The 19,386-nt window shown below is 46.0% G+C and overlaps 1 protein-coding gene across 1 annotated transcript in view; it reads left to right on the top strand.

Moving 5' to 3' along the window:
- Positions 1-480: 480 nt before the first annotated feature.
- Positions 481-19,386, top strand: part of Dct (dopachrome tautomerase) — a 37,914-nt gene continuing 19,008 nt past the window's right edge. The window contains exons 1-6 of the mRNA XM_048421987.3: positions 481-1,281; positions 8,735-9,034; positions 11,262-11,362; positions 12,018-12,184; positions 15,795-15,974; positions 17,809-17,944. Of these exons, the coding sequence (XP_048277944.3) occupies positions 987-1,281; positions 8,735-9,034; positions 11,262-11,362; positions 12,018-12,184; positions 15,795-15,974; positions 17,809-17,944 (1,179 nt within the window). The 5' untranslated portion in view covers positions 481-986. The remainder of the gene's footprint in view (positions 1,282-8,734; positions 9,035-11,261; positions 11,363-12,017; positions 12,185-15,794; positions 15,975-17,808; positions 17,945-19,386) is intronic.

Raw genomic sequence — 19,386 nt, 5'->3', positions numbered from 1 at the left:
CTCTCCCATGCAAATCAAAACCAGCCTGCTGCATGGATGTGCTAGGCGAGAGAAGAGGAGGTTATTATCTGGAGGCAAGAGGATTCCTAATTGCACAACAAAGCAGTTCCTTGTACACTGCCTTAGATAAACGCTTCTTTATTCCAGGGGCTGCATGATCTCCCGTGGCGGCCTCTCTCCCACGTCAGTAGGCAGTCATGAGGGGAGCCGCGTTCAGCCGTTGTGCAGGTCCGTAAGGGGCCTTTGACGGAATGCTCACTGCGTCCATTGACACACTGGCAAATCTGAGGTCACAAGCTTGGCTGGGGCACATGAGCCCAATAAAGAGGCTGGCTTTGCCCTCCTGACACAAAGCCAGGCTCTTTATCAGCTTCATTGTGTACCTAGGGTCATGTGCTAACAAAGAGGATTTCTCTCGTTATAATCCCCCTAATGATGGCTTCTCCCAGCCTTTCCCCCAACCCCACCGGGCCCCGTGGCTTGGCAAGGCGGAGAGAATAAAGGCAGCACGGTGCTTGGCTTTTGAACTGAGTTCAAGGCAATTAAAGTCAAGGGCTAAGGGGAGAAGGAGGGGGCTTCGGAACAGCAGCATAATAAGCAGTATGGCTGGAGTGCTCTGGAAATTAACTCAATTAGACGGAGCCTGATTTAACGGGGAGGGCTGGCGAGAAGCGCTCCCCTCATTAAATTTGATGGTGGAGGAGCTTCTGCCGAAATTAAATTTGTGTTAGCTGTCTGAGTCACACAAATGTGCACGGGCATGTACGCATGTGCACACATGCAGGTTCTGCGATTTAGGTGGGAATTTTGAGAGGGAGAGAAAGCGGCTGGAACTGAAAAACAAACAAACAGGAAAAAAGAAAGGAAAAGGAAAGGGAAGGGAATTTGAGTAAGCGAACGCTCCCGAATTCAGGAGTGGAAGGCAAGAGGAAAAGCCAGGCAGAACAGAGGTGGGGCGCCTGCTCAGGTCCCCCAATTACGAAGTCATGGGCCTTGTGCAGTGGGGGCTTCTGCTGGCTTGCCTGGGTTGCGGGATTCCGCTCGGAGTTCGGGCTCAGTTTCCCCGGGTCTGCATGACCTTGGAAGGGGTGCTGAGCAAAGAGTGCTGCCCACCCCTGGGTCCCGAGCTGGCCAACATCTGTGGATCTCTAGAGGGCCGCGGGCAGTGCACAGAGGTGCAGACAGACACCAGGCCCTGGGGTGGCCCTTATGTCCTCCGGAACCAAGATGACCGTGAACAATGGCCAAGAAAATTCTTCAACCGGACGTGCAAGTGTGCAGGTGAGGCCCTTGGGTAGATGCTGCTTTACTCGGAACCTGACCTCGGGGGAGAATGCTCACGGGGAAAGTGAGCTCTCCTGAGGCAGAGATGAGGCTAGTGTTTCGGGGGCAAGTCTATTCAGTAAGGCTGATGGACTGGGTGCATCTTTTACTCCGTGTACATGTACTTATGAAAACTAAATCAACACTCTGTGGGCCAAACCTGGATTTCTGAACACATGCCAACATACCTTTGGCTTGTCTGTCGGGAGGGGAAGCTGCAGAGATGGGGAGCCTGCTTTTGAAACAAGAACAAGTCCTTTCAAGATGGTTCGGGGCCTCTCCTGTAATGGGTTCACACTTGCTAAGGTGTTGGGTGCGGCTTGGCAGCCAGCGGTAGGAGGAGGCAGGTGCTGCTGAGTCCTGGCCTCAGCATTTCTCATGATTTGAAGAGACCACTAACTGTCCGCCTGCCCTGTTCAAGCCAGGACTGGACTGTAACTTGGCCAAAGTTGGGGAGACGGAGCAAAGCAGTTTCCTCAATGAAGTGTTGTGAGGGTTCAGCAGCTTCCGTCAGTTGTCTGAGCTCCACCCAAGCGGCTACCAGACCTGCTCCCTGTCCTTCCCGTACAATCCTGTCTCCCCCAATACCTGTTTGTTTGAAATCTGCATTTTCTCTGCCTTTCTGGGCTTCTTAACTCTTCCTCTATCCTTCTGGTTTCCAGAAACCATGTGATGAGCATTCAGTGTTGGAAGGGCATCTGAAAAATCAAAACCTGCGAGCAGCCCCTCCACCACGGCCCCCGGACAATGTCCCTCAGTGGCCAGCTGCATGCCACCTTCCCTTCCGGCATGTCTCTGCCTTCTCACGTGCTGCTGAAACACAGAGTCCAGCTGTGTCAGGGTCTGAAACGATATCAGAAGGGGAAGGTGCGAGACCTTTGAAAGTTCTGCCCTTATAATTTCGTCATGATGCATTTTCCATCATGTTAGAAGCCCCGAGAGATTGGACCTAGGACCGTGCATATGCCACGCCAGGCTCTAACAGTAACTGTGTCCCCAGGCCTTGTAATTGTTTTACACTACGTGAGTCAAAGGATTTTTCAGGTCCTGGTTTTGCTCTGCATATCAATGGTGACTAAAGTTGTGATAGCATATTGAATATGTGTTATCTGCTTTTGAGCCATTATAGCATTGTTTTCATAGATATTGCTTTGTAGGTTTTCAGTCCATGGGGGGAACCCTGGATTCCACGCTGGTGGTATTGAAAACCACACTAACGTGGGCAACCTTGGTCCCAAACCTCTAGAGCCTTCTATGGTGATGATTTCCATGTTAATAGATGGCAAACACCCTGTCTTCCAAAAGCTGAGGATCTCTGCTTTAGAGGGAAAGAATGCTCTAGCAGATAAAGCAGTTAGTTCACCCTAACCCACCTGTGTAGTTTCCACTCAGATAGCGCAAGCACAGTTGCTTTTAGGAAGCTGAAGTGGAAATGGCTGGGCATAGCAGAATAGAAGGCAGGCTTGTTGTGTCTCCTTGTTGAGGAAGTGTTTGATTATTGATCGGGAAGAGTCAGAGTGACATGACACCCTTTCACATGGAAAGACATCCCATTTCCAGAGGCCAGCTCCTAGAAGCAGGGCTTCATCATGGCGCTGAGTCTCCAAGTCCCCGCTCTGATCCCATGACTACCCTCGAGGGCCCGTCCTCTGCCTGTGTTCACCTCCTTCCCATGGTTCATTTGCCTGCAGCTCACTCAGAACCATTGCTCCTTCTCTGCTGCTTGCACACGTCTGTTAAGATGGCTTAAGAGTTGCTGCTTGTAATATTTAATTTGGTAAATTATTCCTTTTATCCAGCTTTAGGAAGTGTAACTGCTGGGGGCAGAAGAGATGGCCCAGTGGTTAAGAGCATGGGATGCTCTACCAGTGGTCCCGAGTTCAAGTTTCACACCCACATGGCTCACAGACATCTTTAACTCATCGCATGGGATCTGATGCCCTCTTCTGGAGTGCGGATGTACATTCAGACAAGCACCCAGATGCATACATAAATAAAGACTAAAAAAAAAAAATAGCACAAAATTCTGCACACAATCTATATGTGCAATTTAATAAGTATAGCCTCACTTTCCTTCTTACATTAATTAAGGTAATGAACACGTCCACCACCTCCAAGAAGTTCCCTTGCCTTTCTTGACTTTGTGGCTTTGCAGGAAGACTTAACATGCGCTTTAGCCTGGCAGTGCATTCTTACATGTACAGTATCTCGTATTGAACCATGCTGAAGGCAGAGTGGATATCCAAAAACCTAGTCACCGTGCGCTACTCTAACTCGGTGCTCCTTCCCAGGAGCTGCCCTTGTCCCTGCTAGCCACCACCTCCCATCCCTTCTGTTAGCTGCCCACTTCAGGTGCCTCAGTTAGGAGGAGCCAGGCCTTATAGGACAGTGGGGGATTTGTTTCACTGAACATAGTGTCTTTCAGGTCGGTCCACAGGTTGTAAGAGGTAGGTGATGGACCCACCGCCTCTTCCTTCTCCTTTTCTCAACTAAACAAAACCTTTTCTTTTGAAATTCTGGAAACTGAACCCAGCTGGGGCTTACCCACACTAATCAGACATTCTCCCACTGAGCGACATCCTCAGTCCCCCTTTGGCTCCATTTTTGTTGGCTGAATGATTTGTTTCCCGGAGTCTTGAGACACAGGGCTAAGTCTTAGAGACTTGCAATGGAAAGCCGCTTTGTGTCATAGTTGTCACCGTTCTGTGACATTCCAAAGTTTCAAAGACAAACACATGGCTGTCTTTTTTTCCTCCTTCAAGAGTGAGCGAATTACCTTCATTGAGTAATGTTTTCGTAGTTTTCAGGTACTCTGTGGAATTTATGTCTGACTTTTAGCATCCCAAAGGCCCCTGGCTCTGGGAACCCTCAAAATATCTTGCAAACAGAGCACCTGGAACTCTCCTGGTCACCCCGAAGTTTCTAAGGCGGAGATGGAAATTAGCATCTGGCCACCAAAGTGCTGGTGACCTTTGCATTTGCTGATTCATTGAGAAAATAATGATTTCGAGCATTCTACTATAGGCTCCATACGGAAAACTAAAAAAAATAAACTAAAATAAGCAAATTCTGTGCCCCAATTCTCTATAGAGCATTTCTCTATTCTCCATTGTGATAAATCATTTTTCTATTCTCTATTGGGATAAATTGGGGAAAAGTACTGAATGTAATTGTCAGGAATTAATTGTAAAGTCGGGAGGCTTGGGTGTTGGCCACCACATTCAGAGGCTCACCTGACAGTTAGCATTTATGAGCAGACGCCAGTTGCAGCTGTACCTTTGGGCTTTTGAAATCCTTGGGCATCACATAGTTTGTGAACAGTTGGCTGAGAACTTCTTGTTTGTACAAGTGACTAAGTGCCTCATTTTCCAATCTCTGAAATGGGGATAATGATGAAACCACACTTGTAAAGCCTTTTTGAGCTCTGCAGATGAAAGAAACTGTGTGAGTATAAAGTATTGTTATTAAAATAATAGAATCTCTAATTAAAAGGAGTAGCCTATTTAGACTTCCTTGTAAACTCACTAATCGGTGGTCGTTAAGCTTAGTTAGTCTAATAGCGTTTTGAGTTTGGGCCGCGCAGTGCATGTAGGGACATGTGGTATGGAGATGTTTTCTCTCTCCTCATCCTAGTTTTAAGTTAGGGGAGGATTTTGACTCTTTAAGTTTAATTTTTGCTCAAGAACACACTCAATGTGAGAGAGACCGGAGTCCCGCTCTCCCCTCCCGTTTCCCAACAGCAGCAGCAGCGACAAGACAAGGTCTTTGTGAGTGAATCCCACTTGCACTTCTTCCCACTGACGCATGAAGGAGAGGAGTAACTCGTATTAAGCTGGTGCAAGACACAACCAGAAAATAAGAAAAAAACAAAAAACGCAGCATGTGTAACATTTTCTAGTTGTTTCTAGTCTTTTGACAAATTCTACAGACCACGTCTGAAAGCTAAAAGTAGAAGGGACCCAATGTACATGTAGAAAAGGAGTTTTCTAACTGAGCAAGTGTCTGGATTATACACAAGTAGCAAGTACATTCTGGTGAGCGGTTAACTCCGTGTGTGTGTGTGTGTGTGTGTGTGTGTGTGTGTGTGTGTGTGTGAGTGAGAGAGACTCGCTTCCATTACAACTTTGTGCTCATCTTAGCTGTGAAGCAGTGCTGTCTTCTAAGCCAGGAGTGCTTGTCTTGTCTTTTGTCAGATCCCAAACCTCGGGTTCTTTCCATTTTTATGTCTCTTACAGTCACAGTGGTGTTGGTGCCCGAGTCCCCCACTTCCTCTATTCTACAATGGTGCCTTGTTTATGTTTGTATTTCCCAGGACCTAAAAAATACCCCTTCCCCAATGTCCAGTGTTCCTCCCATCACTCATATAAATGACATTTACTTAGTGTTGTGTTGATCCCGATTTGTGCAGAAAGGGGGCAATGGACGTAGTGTTCAAGGGCGCATGACAGGGACAAGTGAAGACTAGCGACCGCGCTGCCACTGGAAGACTGAACGGTAGCGTGGAGCTTGCTGTGCCCCGGACACCGTTCCCTGCGCTCGCCAGCAACGCACTGATTGTCACAAGAACTCTGTGGAGCGGAGCCCTTATTTTGCTATGGGAAGCTCAGAGAGGTTCAGAACTTTGTTGACCTTCTGTTACGGACTTTATCGATTTGTTCTTATGAAAGAGAGTGTTTGATTTAAGATAACACAATGCCGACTATCAGCCTTTCAGATTTTGCTGCTAGTGCCTACCGCTTGGGTTTCTGTGACTATAGGCCTTTCATTAAGGTCCAGTAAGCATGACAGGTGAGACAGTGCCTTCAGACAATCCAGCTTACTGCCTTCCATTTCCCGCAAGTCTCCCCCTAAAAAACTTCATTATTTTTACAAGTATTTATTTATTTTTATTTCGTGTCTATGAGCATTTGCTTGCATGTATGTATGTGCACCAGGTGTGTGCACGCCTGGTGCCCGGAAGATGGTGGAAGCCAGAAGAGGACCTCAGATCCCTTGGAAAAGGAGTTGCTGACGTCTGTGAACTACTTCATGAGCAGGCCTGGAAGTCACCCTGGGTCCTCTGAAGCAGCTCTCCATGTGCGCTTGTAACACCAGTGCTGGAGGTGGGGACGGACGACTTCCTGGGGCCTGTGGGCCAGACAGACAGACAGACAGACAGCCTAGCTGATTGATGAGCCTTGCCAGACAGACAGACAGACAGACAGCCTAGCTGATTGGTGAGCCTGTTGGCCAGACAGACAGACAGCCTAGCTGATTGGTGAGCCTGTTGGCCAGACAGACAGACGGCCTAGCTGATTGGTGAGCCCTAGGCTAAGTGAGACAGTGTTTCACAGGAACAGTGAGAGTAATAGAAGACACTTGATGATGACCTCTGGTGTGCACACATGCATACACATACACAAACTCACACAGACATGGAACACAACAACAACAACAACAACATCAACACACACACACACACACACACACACACACACACACACACACACACTGAGAGCACCTTTGCCTTTGTACGTCCCCCCTGTCCACTGCTGCTGGCCTCCTGCTCCACACTGGTCTTGTTTCTCTCCCATTGAAGCCATCCCATTGATGACTATGTACTTTTTTGGAGTAGACTTTTAAAACCAGCTGCAAGTTTGACGGAGTGCTCAACTGAGTAGTAAGTGTTCGTCAGAGATAAAATTTGTTCATTCACTTATCATAAAAAAAAAGTTATTGCTGTAAAAGTTACCCCAGTGGGTGGTATGTCTTTTCTTCCTCTCTCTTTCTGTCCTGATGATGCTGGGGGTAGAAATGAAGAGTTCCACCACTGAGCCAGGTCTCCTTGATGATCAAAAATAAATACTTGGATAAAGGGGAGTGGAAGTGGCTGAGGGGATGTAGCTCAGTCGGTCTGTCTGCTGGGACCCAGGCTGGGGGTGCCGCTCAGTGCCTTGCATGTGAGAAGCTCTGGGTTCTACACCTCCTAGGCCAGTTCTGGTAGAACATGGTATAGTGAGGATCTATCTGACAGTAAATGGTGGGCGAGGAGCTCATGCAGGGAGGGATTTAGGAAGAAGGTAAGAGGAAGTGTTCCAGGCACAAGAAGGAACAGGTAATAATCGTGGGGACGTGAGGTAGAGACTGCGGCTGAGCAGGGACCTGGTTGTTGACATTACAGCTAGGAATCACTTTAATGTTCTGGAGATAAGCGCCTTTATCTTCTTGTGGGAATAATAGCTGAACTTTCCCTCTCAGATGGAACAGCACCTAAGGATGAGGAGCTGATTACACCCAAAGGAAACCAACAGGTATAAGAATCAAAGGCAGGCAAAGCACTTGGACTTGGCCACCAGTCCTCAGGGACGCCATAGAACTTGCTCACTAGTTCTTGTTCCCTGCATGTGGGAAAGCACAGGTGTTTGGTCACAGACAGCAAATTCTAAACAATTTGCACTTCTTGACATCATGGTCTGTAATTCACTTTTATGATCTGTCAGGCACCATTGATTTTTGTCTTAACACAGTCTCCTTGGTGAAATAAACCAGGATTTTTAGAATTAGATACCACCCAAATGCTGAAGTCAGCTTCTTTACTATTACAATTATTTAGAGACAGGATTTCTCAGTGCAAAGCTGGCTGTCTTGTCCTAGAACTCACTAGTAGACCAGGCTGGCCTTGAACTCACAGAAATCAGCCTACCTCTGTGTCCTGTGTGTTGGAATTGTTAAGTCAATGGAGCAGTCTGTGCTGGTCCAGTGGTGTGGGCTGCATAGACAGTTGAGCTTAGCCAGGTCATGCCAGGTTGGGGCGTAGAGAGGATGTCAGAAGAGAGCATTCTGGGACACAATGGGCAGGAGAGTCCCTTTGCCATGGTTACTGCAACAAGCCTTTGCAAACTGTGTGACAGAGGAGCAGAAATAATTTTCTACTTGTTCTGGAGGTGGAGGCCCGAGAACAAGGTGTGAGCAGGGCTGGAGTCTGATTCTCACATCCCTTGGTCCAGATGAGCTCCGTGTGTTCTCATGCGGCCCTCCCTCTGTGTGTACAGAGATAGCATTCATACTAGGTGAGGGGATGACGCTCCAGCGTCCTCATTTGGCTTAACTGCCATCTTGAAAACCTGATTTCCAAAACTAGACACATGCTGAGGTTCCGTGAACAAGATCTTCCTCCTCCTGTTTTGTTTTAACAATGAAAAATGATTGTTGTACAGCAATATAGTCATAGAGGCTGTAAGACCAAGAATAAGGCAGCAACATCGGGCCTGGGTTCTCAGGGGACCCTGTCCTGTGCTTCATGTGCCAGGGCTCTTCTTGGCTCCTCCTAACATCTCATCTCTTCTGTTCTACCTGGAATTCCAACTGAGAATTTTCTTCCAAAGTGAATAACCTCACCCCCAATCCCCATTGTCCCCTTCTTATGAACCAGGAAACTTCGCTGGTTATAATTGTGGAGACTGCAAGTTTGGCTGGACTGGCCCCAACTGTGAGGAGAGGAAGCCACGTGTCCTCCGGCAGAATATCCATTCCCTGACTCCCCAGGAGAGGGAGCAGTTCCTGACCGCCTTAGACCTGGCGAAGAAGACTGTCCATCCGGACTACGTGATCACCACGCAGCACTGGCTGGGACTGCTGGGGCCCAACCGGACCCAGCCACAGGTTGCCAACTGCAGCGTGTATGACTTTTTTGTCTGGCTCCATTACTATTCTGTTCGAGACACGTTATTAGGTGGGTTTTCCCCATAGGTTTAACCTCTGTTATTAGAGGCTTGTGTCTAGGTTGGGCACGGGGTGGAAGTCATTCAATACAAGTTAATTAACGGGAAGCAACCTTAAGCGAGGTTACTCTTTGGACTGGCAGAATCACCAAACAGCGCCTGTAGTTCAAATGAGGCCGTTTCTTCCTGTTCCACAGACACTGCAAGCCTCTCCTCGCTTATATTCCTGGTTCAAAGCCTAATCCTTGCTCTCTGAAACTTAATCCTCAAAGGCACAAGCTGGTAAAGTGGAGGCAAATTCCTTTTGATTCCAGAAAAGAAAAAAAAATTAACTTTGACTTAAAAGCCAGTCTTGGCCTTTTCTTCAAATGAGAGAATTAACTGAACGTATGCCAGGAGTGCAGCGTTTCCTTGTTCAGAACTGCCGTCTCTGGGCTACAAGCGTGGGGCTCCTGAAACCCACACATCTTTACGCTTTCCGTTGGAAGTTTACTCGAGGTTGCTCCCTAGTAGGGACAGGTGGCTTCTGTCGAGCTCAGTTCTCTCCTTCCACCTTAATGTGGGTTGCATGGGTCAGGCTCAGGTGTCCAGGCTCACTCTGCAAGTGTCTTTACTTTCTCTCTGGCTATAAGCATTGTTTTCACCTCACCGCTTTCCGAATCATCCAACAGAGGCATACTCATCCATGAGGCTAAGCAAGAAGAACTCGTTATGGCTTGGCGTAAACTTTTCCTAGACAGCACAATTCCAAAATGCTTGGAGGCTGCTCGGAGGCTCCTCGGAGTCCGCACAGTTGTCTTTAGACACCCACACATGCGAGCGCTATCTACCGTACACGTGTTCCCCCGCCTCCACAACAATAACAATTGTGAAATAGCGAGGACTCCCCCGCCCTGGAACCTAAACCTTGGGTGCCGGGTGGGGTATGCACAGGATATTGTCATGCACGTCACTAATCAAATAGCAGCAGCTTCAACCTCTGTGACTGACAGACTGGGGAGAAGCCATTGGTTTGTTTCTGGAGAGTTCAAATCCGTTCTTGATTCTTCTCACAACTTCTCAGAGTAGTCTGTACACTTGGCTATCTCTGCTTTTGTCCCTCCTTGGTTCCCCCCCCCCCCCCCGGGGGAAGGGCGGACGCAATCCCCTGGCATACTTGGGCTGATGCGGTTCTCCCTTGGCATCTCACTCTTTCCCGCTTGTTACTGGTCCCCATCCTTTGCTGTCTCTCTCATAATTCTGTGTAGAAAACTTGAAACTTTTCTTTAGTCCAAAAACCCATTTATTAAAAAGGCTCCATGGCCAGCAGCAGCAGCAGCAGCCCTGTTTTTAGTGAGAGCGTTGTTAAAGGCTGCCTCGCAGCTGGGCATCCATCTTCCTTCATCGACAGATGACGGGGCTCCTCTGGCTATGAGCCTTTATCGCTTTCTTTCCCATCATTACTCTGAGGAATTTTTGCTTTATGAGAGGGTAGCCTCTCAGGAGGAAAGGAAAACTGTGACTTCTGGTCCTGTCTAGGGACTCAATTTATATTCATGTCCGCTCAGCTCTCTGAAGTTATTACAGGTGCTTTGAAAGAACTGAAGTGAGCTGAGGCTTCTGCGCAAGCGCCATCAGAAGCTGCCCTGGAGGGCAGGAGAAGGACGGAGCAGGCACCAAGAAGGGCGTTAAATTGCCCACAGCGCCTCACTGAAATTGGCAGTTCCAGTAGCCAGCTAAATTGGTTCCAGCATAGTCTTCTGGTCTCAGTGACCACGCTTGTCAGCTGCTGCTTCTCATTGATTGATGGGTGAGGCAGAATTCGTGAAGGTTCCTTTTGGTTGTACAAAGGCTGCATTAGCATGGTCGCCGTTACTTCATTATTAAGTAATTGCTCTGTTATAAATTTATGCACTTTTAAAGAACAAATCAGAAAATATCTTTAAAATACATTTCATTTAGGTCTTAATGATCCACGATTTTATACAGCATTTTATTTTCATGCATTACTGTGGAAAAATCACAGGACACGGACTTCTGACCATGGCTTGAGTTCCTGGGTTCTCTGCTAAAAAAAAAATCAAACCTTGGAGAAATGAAAGAGACTCCTTTGTGCAATTCTTCTTACTGTTGCCTTTTTAATAGACAAATAGTTTTTAAATTAAGGCACTGTGGACTTATTGGACACAGACACACTCTCGATGCGGTTTAACATCTTAAATATTCTGTTCTCTGATGTCTGTTTCCCAACTGTGTTAGGACCAGGACGCCCCTATAAGGCCATAGATTTCTCACACCAAGGACCTGCGTTTGTCACCTGGCACAGATACCATTTGTTGTGGCTGGAAAGAGATCTTCAGGTTGGTGAAAACCGTGAACGCACCATCCAAACAGTGTTTGCATTTGAGGACTACGCAATGTTTGATACACTTATTTCAGTGGTAACTAGTCCAGGAAAGTAATACGCTCAGCATTTCAGATGGCTTTCCTTTCCGTGTGTGTTGAGTACCTAAAGTGCGCTCTCTTGACAAACTAGCTATGTGTGAAGATGTTGTGAATTTTGCCCTCCTGTTGTAATTAGAGTTCTAGACTGTTTCATCTTCCCAATTCTCCCTACTTTTTGCTCATTTGATATTGTTTCTTTTTCAGATGTTCATGTGCATAAGATTATACAGCATTTTCCTTTTTTCTTTTTTAAACCTGGTTTGTTTCACTTAGCATAATGTTCTCAAGGTTTGTCTACTTTGTTGCAAATGGTGGGATCTCCTGCATTAAATCAGAACAGTTACATTGTGCTTATCTACACATATGCACAGATGCACATACGTGACATTGATGCATTCATGTGGACATATACCAACGTGTTTTTGTATATTGACTTTACAAAAAACCCATTTGGTTAGTATTTCTAGTTTTGCTATAAAATCGGCCAAGAAACATGCCAGCCATTGCCTTACACACCGTGTGTCGTATCTGGCACACACACAGAGTGACAGAACCTACCTTTGCTTTCAGAGACTCATCGGCAACGAGTCCTTTGCTTTGCCCTACTGGAACTTTGCAACTGGAGAGACAGAGTGTGACGTCTGCACAGACGAGCTGTTTGGAGCAGCAAGACAAGACGACCCAACGCTGATCAGTCAGAACTCAAGATTCTCCACCTGGGAGATCGTGTGTGACAGGTAATGTGACGGAACTCTCGAGACTGCTTTCCCTCAGTTCTGGGTGACAGGACTGTGTTTCTTTGTCTTTCTCTCTGTGTACTGGTGCGGGAGAATTGTCTGTATTCTGTCAATCATGTATTTTAATAAAACGCTGATTGGCCAGACAGGAAGTATAGGTGGGTCAACCAGACAGGAAGTAGAGGCGGGGCAATGAGAAGAGGCTAAGGCTAGGGAGGAGGAAACTCCCTTAGCCACTCCTGCGCAGACCACTAGAGAGGAAGCATGTAAGCTGCCCGGCTGGAAAAGGTACTGAGCCATTATGGCTAACATAGATAATGATAATGGATTAATATAAGTTACAAGGACTAATAATAAGCCTGACCTATTGGGTCAATCAGTTTATAATCTTATGGAGTCTTGTGTGTGATTTTCTTTGGGGTTTGCCGGCTGTGGAGTACCGGGCGGGACAGATACCCCAACAAGCCAGCCCTCATGTTACAGTGTACGTAGAGCTTTGCTTAGATGGTCCTTAAAACATCCCCCCCTCCACACTCAGGGGAGGTAGGAGTTTACACATTCAAACTTCTCAAATTAAAAAAGTAAATGTGTAGAATTCATACAAATGGTTTGAGTGTGCTTGGGCATCATTTGGAGACCAGGGGCATGGGTTTACACTCAGGAACAGTTCCGGCCTTCAGCCAACAGTTGCCGAGCATCAAGCACATTCTTGGTGTTGCAACACTGCTGGGAACAGTAGGATGAATAAGATCCAGCCCTTCTGCGTTTACAGAGATCAATTTGTGGTAAATGAATTGCCGAGCAGTCTGAGAAGTTCTATAATAGGTGTGCGTGTGTGTCTGTGTGTGTCTGTGAAGCCAAGAAGAGAGTCAGGACAAGTCCACAGGTGTGTGCAGCTGACGGTTCTGAGACAGAAGGAGGAACATATAGACCCTGGCTCCATATGGGGAGGTGAGGAGGGTGCGGGTGGATGGTAGGTGAGGAGGCACCACGTGTGACTCTGTAGAAGCCTCTGGAAGTAAGCTAGCTCACAGGTTCACAAGAAATTGTGCGGCCCAGAAGCACGGACCTTGGGATTTGGGAGCCTCAAATACAACATCTCTTAATCCTTCCAAGCTACATGAGCAAATAGGGGGGCCAGAGTCCCGGAAGAACTTTCTTCAGTGCGTCCTTTCCGGATGCAGCTCAGTAGCTCGTCTGTCCTTTGGGGATCTGTTCCAAGATTCCCAGGGACCCCTGACACTGCAGGTAGTACCGAACCCTATGCACTCTGATTTTTGCTACTTATGATCAAATTTAATTTATGAATTGGTACAGTGAGAGATCAACAACAAAAGCCAATCATAAAGCAACACAGTCACAAAGTGTTGTGAGGTAAGACCGTTGTGAACACAGTCTCTCTTTTTCTTTCCAAATAGTTTCTCAGCTCACTGGAGACTATTTTGCACCCATGAAAAACAAAATTGTGGATAAGGGATAACAACTATGCATCAGAAAAAAATTCCCCAGCAGGCTCCTCTGCCTTCCTTCATTTATTCCTTCTCTCCCACATGCCCATCTTTTGACTTGAACTGTTCTGCCTCCCTATCACCCACTATTCAGTTCCTTCGGGGTTACCTCCCTGGGCAGTCACGGTTTCTGGGCACGTAGCCCTTCTGAGGGGCCCAGCCCTGCCGCAGGAGTCCATCTACTGTATTCTGCACATCCTGAAGCTCTCAGGCCAGACCTCAGCTGGTAGGATGCTCCAGGTACCTTTGCACAGCTTCATTCGATCCCATAGAAGGCGGTTTCCCACCACACCTTTGTCTGTTCCTAAGTGATGTGGTAAGAAGCTTCTGTGATCACGTAAGTCTAGAGGACACTCAGCACAAAGCGTGTTGTTTTAAAGGTTGCCTGGACCATCTTCCAGCCTCCGTAAGTGAGCATAGTACTACTGGTTGAGGGAGCCTACGCATGTCTGGGTCTGGACCTCATTTCACAGACTGCCTCCCGGAGCACACTTTGGAAGCGACACCTCGGAGACCGTTTGGGAGCCGGTGTCAGGGTCCCGGTGTCCTCCATCTTTGCCCATGTCTTTATTCTTTTCTCACTTGCCAGCTTCTCCCCCTCACTCTTTGAAGCCCATGTAGGAATGTCTTTAAAATCTGTCTCTACTCATGGACTAGTACTCTGGTGGTGAGACTCCAGGCTGCCCACAGCAGGCGTTGTGAACACTCTCTCACCCTCACATTTACCACCTAACTACTGAGCTCCAACTGTGTTCACACGGTGCCCTATATGGCTTTTAGTTTTCACTTGAAAAGACATTTGTTTCATGGCCTGCAGAGAAGACATTGTGGTAAAGGGACTTGACGAAAGTCATGAAGACTGGAGTTTCGATCCTGACACCCACGTAACAAGCCAGGCATCCCAGGCAGGTCTGTAACCCTAGATTCAGGGAGGTCAGACTTAAGAGGCCTGGTGGTGCTTGCTGACTTATTGCCAAGGAAACATAACCCCCAGGTTGTGTACCCCTACACATATGTGTGCACAGACTCACATGAATAAGTATATGAACTAAAAATTATTATTTATACTTTATGATTTATTTATAAACATATGCACCTATTATTTTAAGGTTATAATTATTTAATAATTGTTACAACTATTTTAATTATATAAATTATGGGGTATAGTATTGATAACTTTGTATGTGTGGGTGTGTGTATGTGTTTGCATGTATGTATTTAATGTAGGACAATCAAATCGAGGTTCTTGGGACCTTTATCACTTTAAATATTAAAAAATGTTTTAGTACTTTGTAGTCAGAGACTGGTCGATCGTTCCCAGCTGCCCAGACCCAAAATAATTACACAGAAAGCTGTATTAATTAAATCACTGCTTGGCCTATTAGCTCTAGCTTCTTATTGGCTAACTCTTGCATCTTAAGCTAACCAATTTCTGTTATTTTATATTTTACCATGAGGCTTGTGGTTTACTGGCAAGCTTCCGGTGAGTCTGTCTCCTATGGCAGCTACATGGCATCTCACTGACTCCACCTTCTTTCTCCCAGTACTAGGTTTATTTTTCTCGCTTAGCTGTATTCTGCCCTATTACAGGCCAAAGCAGCTTCTTTATTCACTAACCAATAAAAGCAACACATATACAGAAGGAATTTCCACATCAGTACTTACATTTTATCTGTATAATTTTATTTGTTTTTCTGGCTTCCTGTTTGTCTCCAGTTGGCCTAAATGCTTCCCCCAGCTCTACACATATATTCCTCCCAAACTGGCTTGGTTCAGTGTAATAGAGGCTGCTATATTCCCCCTTTAACTTCTTCAGACTCAATTACAATAACAGTTGCCACCATCTGGCTTGTAAACACTGTCACATTCTCTTGGATGGAATGAAAATTATTATCACATTGACTCCTATGTTCATGTTTTGGGCACCCGCATTTTTGAAGTGTCTCTGTCCATGATGACTTTGGAATGGTCATAGTTTCACACCTATTTCTGACTGTGCAAAGTAACTAATGACTCTGCCCCTCCCTGATTTGCTTGGAAAAAAAATTCATGATGTCACCCACAAAGTTAAGGTATGTTGTTTTCAATTCTGTACATCTTAGCTTGGATGACTACAATCGCCAGGTCACACTGTGTAATGGAACCTACGAAGGTTTGTTAAGAAGAAACCAAGTAGGAAGAAATAGCGAGAAACTGCCAACCTTAAAGAACGTGCAGGATTGCTTGTCTCTGCAGAAGTTCGACAACCCACCTTTCTTCCAGAACTCTACCTTCAGCTTCAGGTGGGCACTCACTTCTTCTACAACACCTGAGAGCAGTGGTTAGAACCTTCCTAATGCTGTGACCCTTTAATATAGTGCCTCATGGTACAGTGACCCCCCCATAACTTCTGTTGCTCCTTCATAACTGTAATTTTGCTATGGTTATGAATTGAGACGTAAATGTTTTGAGACAGAGGTCACAGTAGGGTCGCAGCCCACAGGCTGAGAGTGACTGCTTGAGACTTTACGCTTGTAGTTATGTGGGGCCAAAAAGGAACCTAGATATTGGCAGACATTTATAAACTCAAATATTAGAGAAAGGCTTAAAAGCATAGAGTAAGGAAGGGTTGATGGTAAGAAACACACTCTTACCAATACTGTGGTTTCATTAGTTTCTAAATGCCATCCTAATTTCTGATTTCTGTTTACATATAGAAATTGCCTCGGGATCAAGGCGCCTCATTAACTGTCCTAATTTGACAGTGTTCGTATGATTTATTATTCCTTTCTTACTTAATTTCTTAAATGTTGGCATTAGAAGCTCATCAGTCACAGGTTCTAGTACTGGGTCTGCCTCTCAGAGGAGTTTTTCAGATTTACCTCAAAGTGTTGTGCAGCATAATAACCTCATACTCAAACTTAGAGACTAACTATCAGTTTTATCACCACCCAAAAAGTGAGAGTTAGGAGTATGTATGCAAATGAGGTTCTAACAAAGCATGCAACCCCCAGGAAGGAGCGTGGCCTTCTCCAAGCCAGATTTGTTCCCATTCTCTAGAGCTCACCACATCCCACATAAATCGCATAACTTACATGGGGCTAGCAGCAGGGCAGACCAAAAGTAATTCCAGGAATTTTACTGACTGTTGCAGGGCTTTGGAGCTGGATTTATTTCAAAAGTAGGCAAAGACCTGGACATAGTGGCACACGCCTTTAATCCCAGTACCGGGAGGCAACGGCAGGCAGATCTCTATGAGTCTGAGGCCAGCATGGTCTACAGAGTGACTTTCAGGTCAACCAAAGACACATAATGAGACCCTGTCTGAAATAAACTAAGAAAAAAGTAGGTCAAGGGTAAAATTTAAGAGTGCTTTAAAAAGAAGCACGCATTCATCTTTCCCTATGACAAAAATGCTCTTAAGCCAGGCTGCAGTCTCTCTAGACTTGAGCTGAGAGTGGCCCCTAAAATCTGATTCTTGGGTCACAATCACGGCTTCTTTAGAAGTTGGTAAGGAACATATATTGTTAGGACTCTACCTATCCTCATTGGGTGGAAAACTCTAAGAAAAGGTCATGAACATTTTCTTTAGTGATTCCAAGGTAATCTTACTTTTTAATATCATGTGTCAGTGTGAAGATATTTAGATTTCCTAAAGATATAGATGGAAAAGAAAAAAGAAAGGGGGGAAATGCTGGGGTATGTTTAGAAGTATAACTGTCTTCCAGCTAAGCCAACAGTCTCTTTTACCGAGAAATATGAATATAAGATTCTATCAGTGTTGATTCAATTTATTCACTTATTGAACACAGCCCACGTGTTGAGCAGGATAAGAAGCCCTGGCAATAAAAATCTAAAGGAAGCATAGTCGCTGTCTTTCAAGGCTTAGAAAACAAGAATAAAGATAAATAGCTATAGTGTGCACGAAAGAGAGCAATGCAACCCAGCAGGGCAGGGGCAACATTGATTGAGTTCCTTCACCTTCTCAAAGATCCTTACAAAAGGGTAAAGGAAAGAACCCTCAGCCAGTTAACTGCAGAGCCTCTCCTTATCCAGACTTAGACTGGAAGAAGGCTAGATAGCACAGAGACCTTTGCCAGTCTTTACTGAAGTCACTGACGCTTTGGTTTCTCTCAGGAATGCTCTGGAAGGGTTTGATAAAGCAGACGGCACCCTGGACTCTCAAGTCATGAGCCTTCATAATCTGGTCCACTCCTTCCTGAATGGAACGAATGCTTCGCCACACTCAGCTGCCAATGACCCTGTGTTTGTGGTACGTTCAGAGACTCAGATCAGATGAAACACCTTCTCCGTAATCTGTCGGCCTCACTGGGTTCCCAGTGCAGTGAAGGTTTGGTGTACATACACACTGATTTTAATCTGCAGGGGAAGCGTGGCTGGAAAGCATGTGAAGCCCCTCCTCGGAAGCCAGTCCTGTAGGGATGGCTGGATTCGGATGAGCATAATTAGCAGTTTACGGTCTAGAAGGTAGTTTACAATTAGCAGAGTTCTGTCAATAACATAACAGAAATGCATACCATAAATTAGCACAACTGTAAGTCATGTTTTACTGGCAAAAGAGTGGTGTTGAAAGTGTTAACAGCACACAAATGGCCTTCAGTTTGTTGCCTATAGACAACAAAGGCTTGGGTACCAGAAGAAGGGGGTCAAGGAATGCTGGCTTGATGAGAACCGGAGATGCTTCAATCACGGCGGTGATATGAAACCTAGGTTTTGAATCACATACTGTTTGACTTCACCCTTCCATGAGAAGAGAAGACAACCATTAGAAAGAGGTGGCACTGGCTACTCAGGGTCCTTATGGCTCTTTAGCATCCCACGCGCAATGATTGGCTTTGAGAAATCTGATTTCAGTCTCACTTTAAAACAGGGATTTTGGCAATGCTTGGCAGTGGGGTTATTGTCTTCAAAACCCCAAACTACATGAGTTCTTAAAGAGAAGTGTCCCCAGGAGTTCTCCGGAGACAGCTCCAATGGGGACGGGGCCAGACAGGGCCATGGTATTCAGCTGCACATCACCATGTGCTTTCCCAAGAGGTGGTCCTCTGTGAGCACAACTACAAAGCAGGTCTACCATGGTCTGGAGAAGCGAAAAGATGACTATGATCATATCAAGTTTATTATAGTATGCTACTGTTTTATATCATTTTATTAGTTTGTTAATCTCTTACTATTCCTGGGTGATATTCATCACAGGTATGCATGTAGAGAAAATATATAGCATACACGAGGTGTGTTATTACCTAAGGTTCAGGCATCCACTGAGGGCTTGGAACATACGTGTGGCATCTGTTCACTTCTGCCACAGATGAACACATTGAGTTATCACATATTACAGGGAAAGAATGGAGAGAGGTGGGAGAGGCTTGGCCAGGGGACACTAGAGAAGGCTGGTCAGCTTTGGGTCTTTGCCAGATGCTTTGTGGGAACAAGCATGGGATTTTCACTCTGGGTTGATCCTGTCAGGAAGACAGGGTGATTCTATCTTTGGGGACTCAAAGCACTTAACCGTAGGGAAGGCAGACTAGACACTATTTATTGGTCAATCAGCGGCAATCATTTGTGGCAGACAGCAAAGAGGACCCTGGGTATTTTGTCTGTGCTCAGACGTGCCTATAGGGTTATATTAACTTGGTCCTGATCCATTACAGTTGCAGGGGGCCCTGTGTGACAGAGCGCATCCTGACCTAGCTG

This window comes from Myodes glareolus, chromosome 12 (assembly GCF_982192425.1).
Source record: "Myodes glareolus chromosome 12, mMyoGla1.1, whole genome shotgun sequence".
NCBI lineage: Eukaryota > Metazoa > Chordata > Mammalia > Rodentia > Cricetidae > Myodes > Myodes glareolus.
Note: the sequence above shows the minus strand (reverse complement) of the source record. Positions and strands in the feature narration are given on the sequence as shown.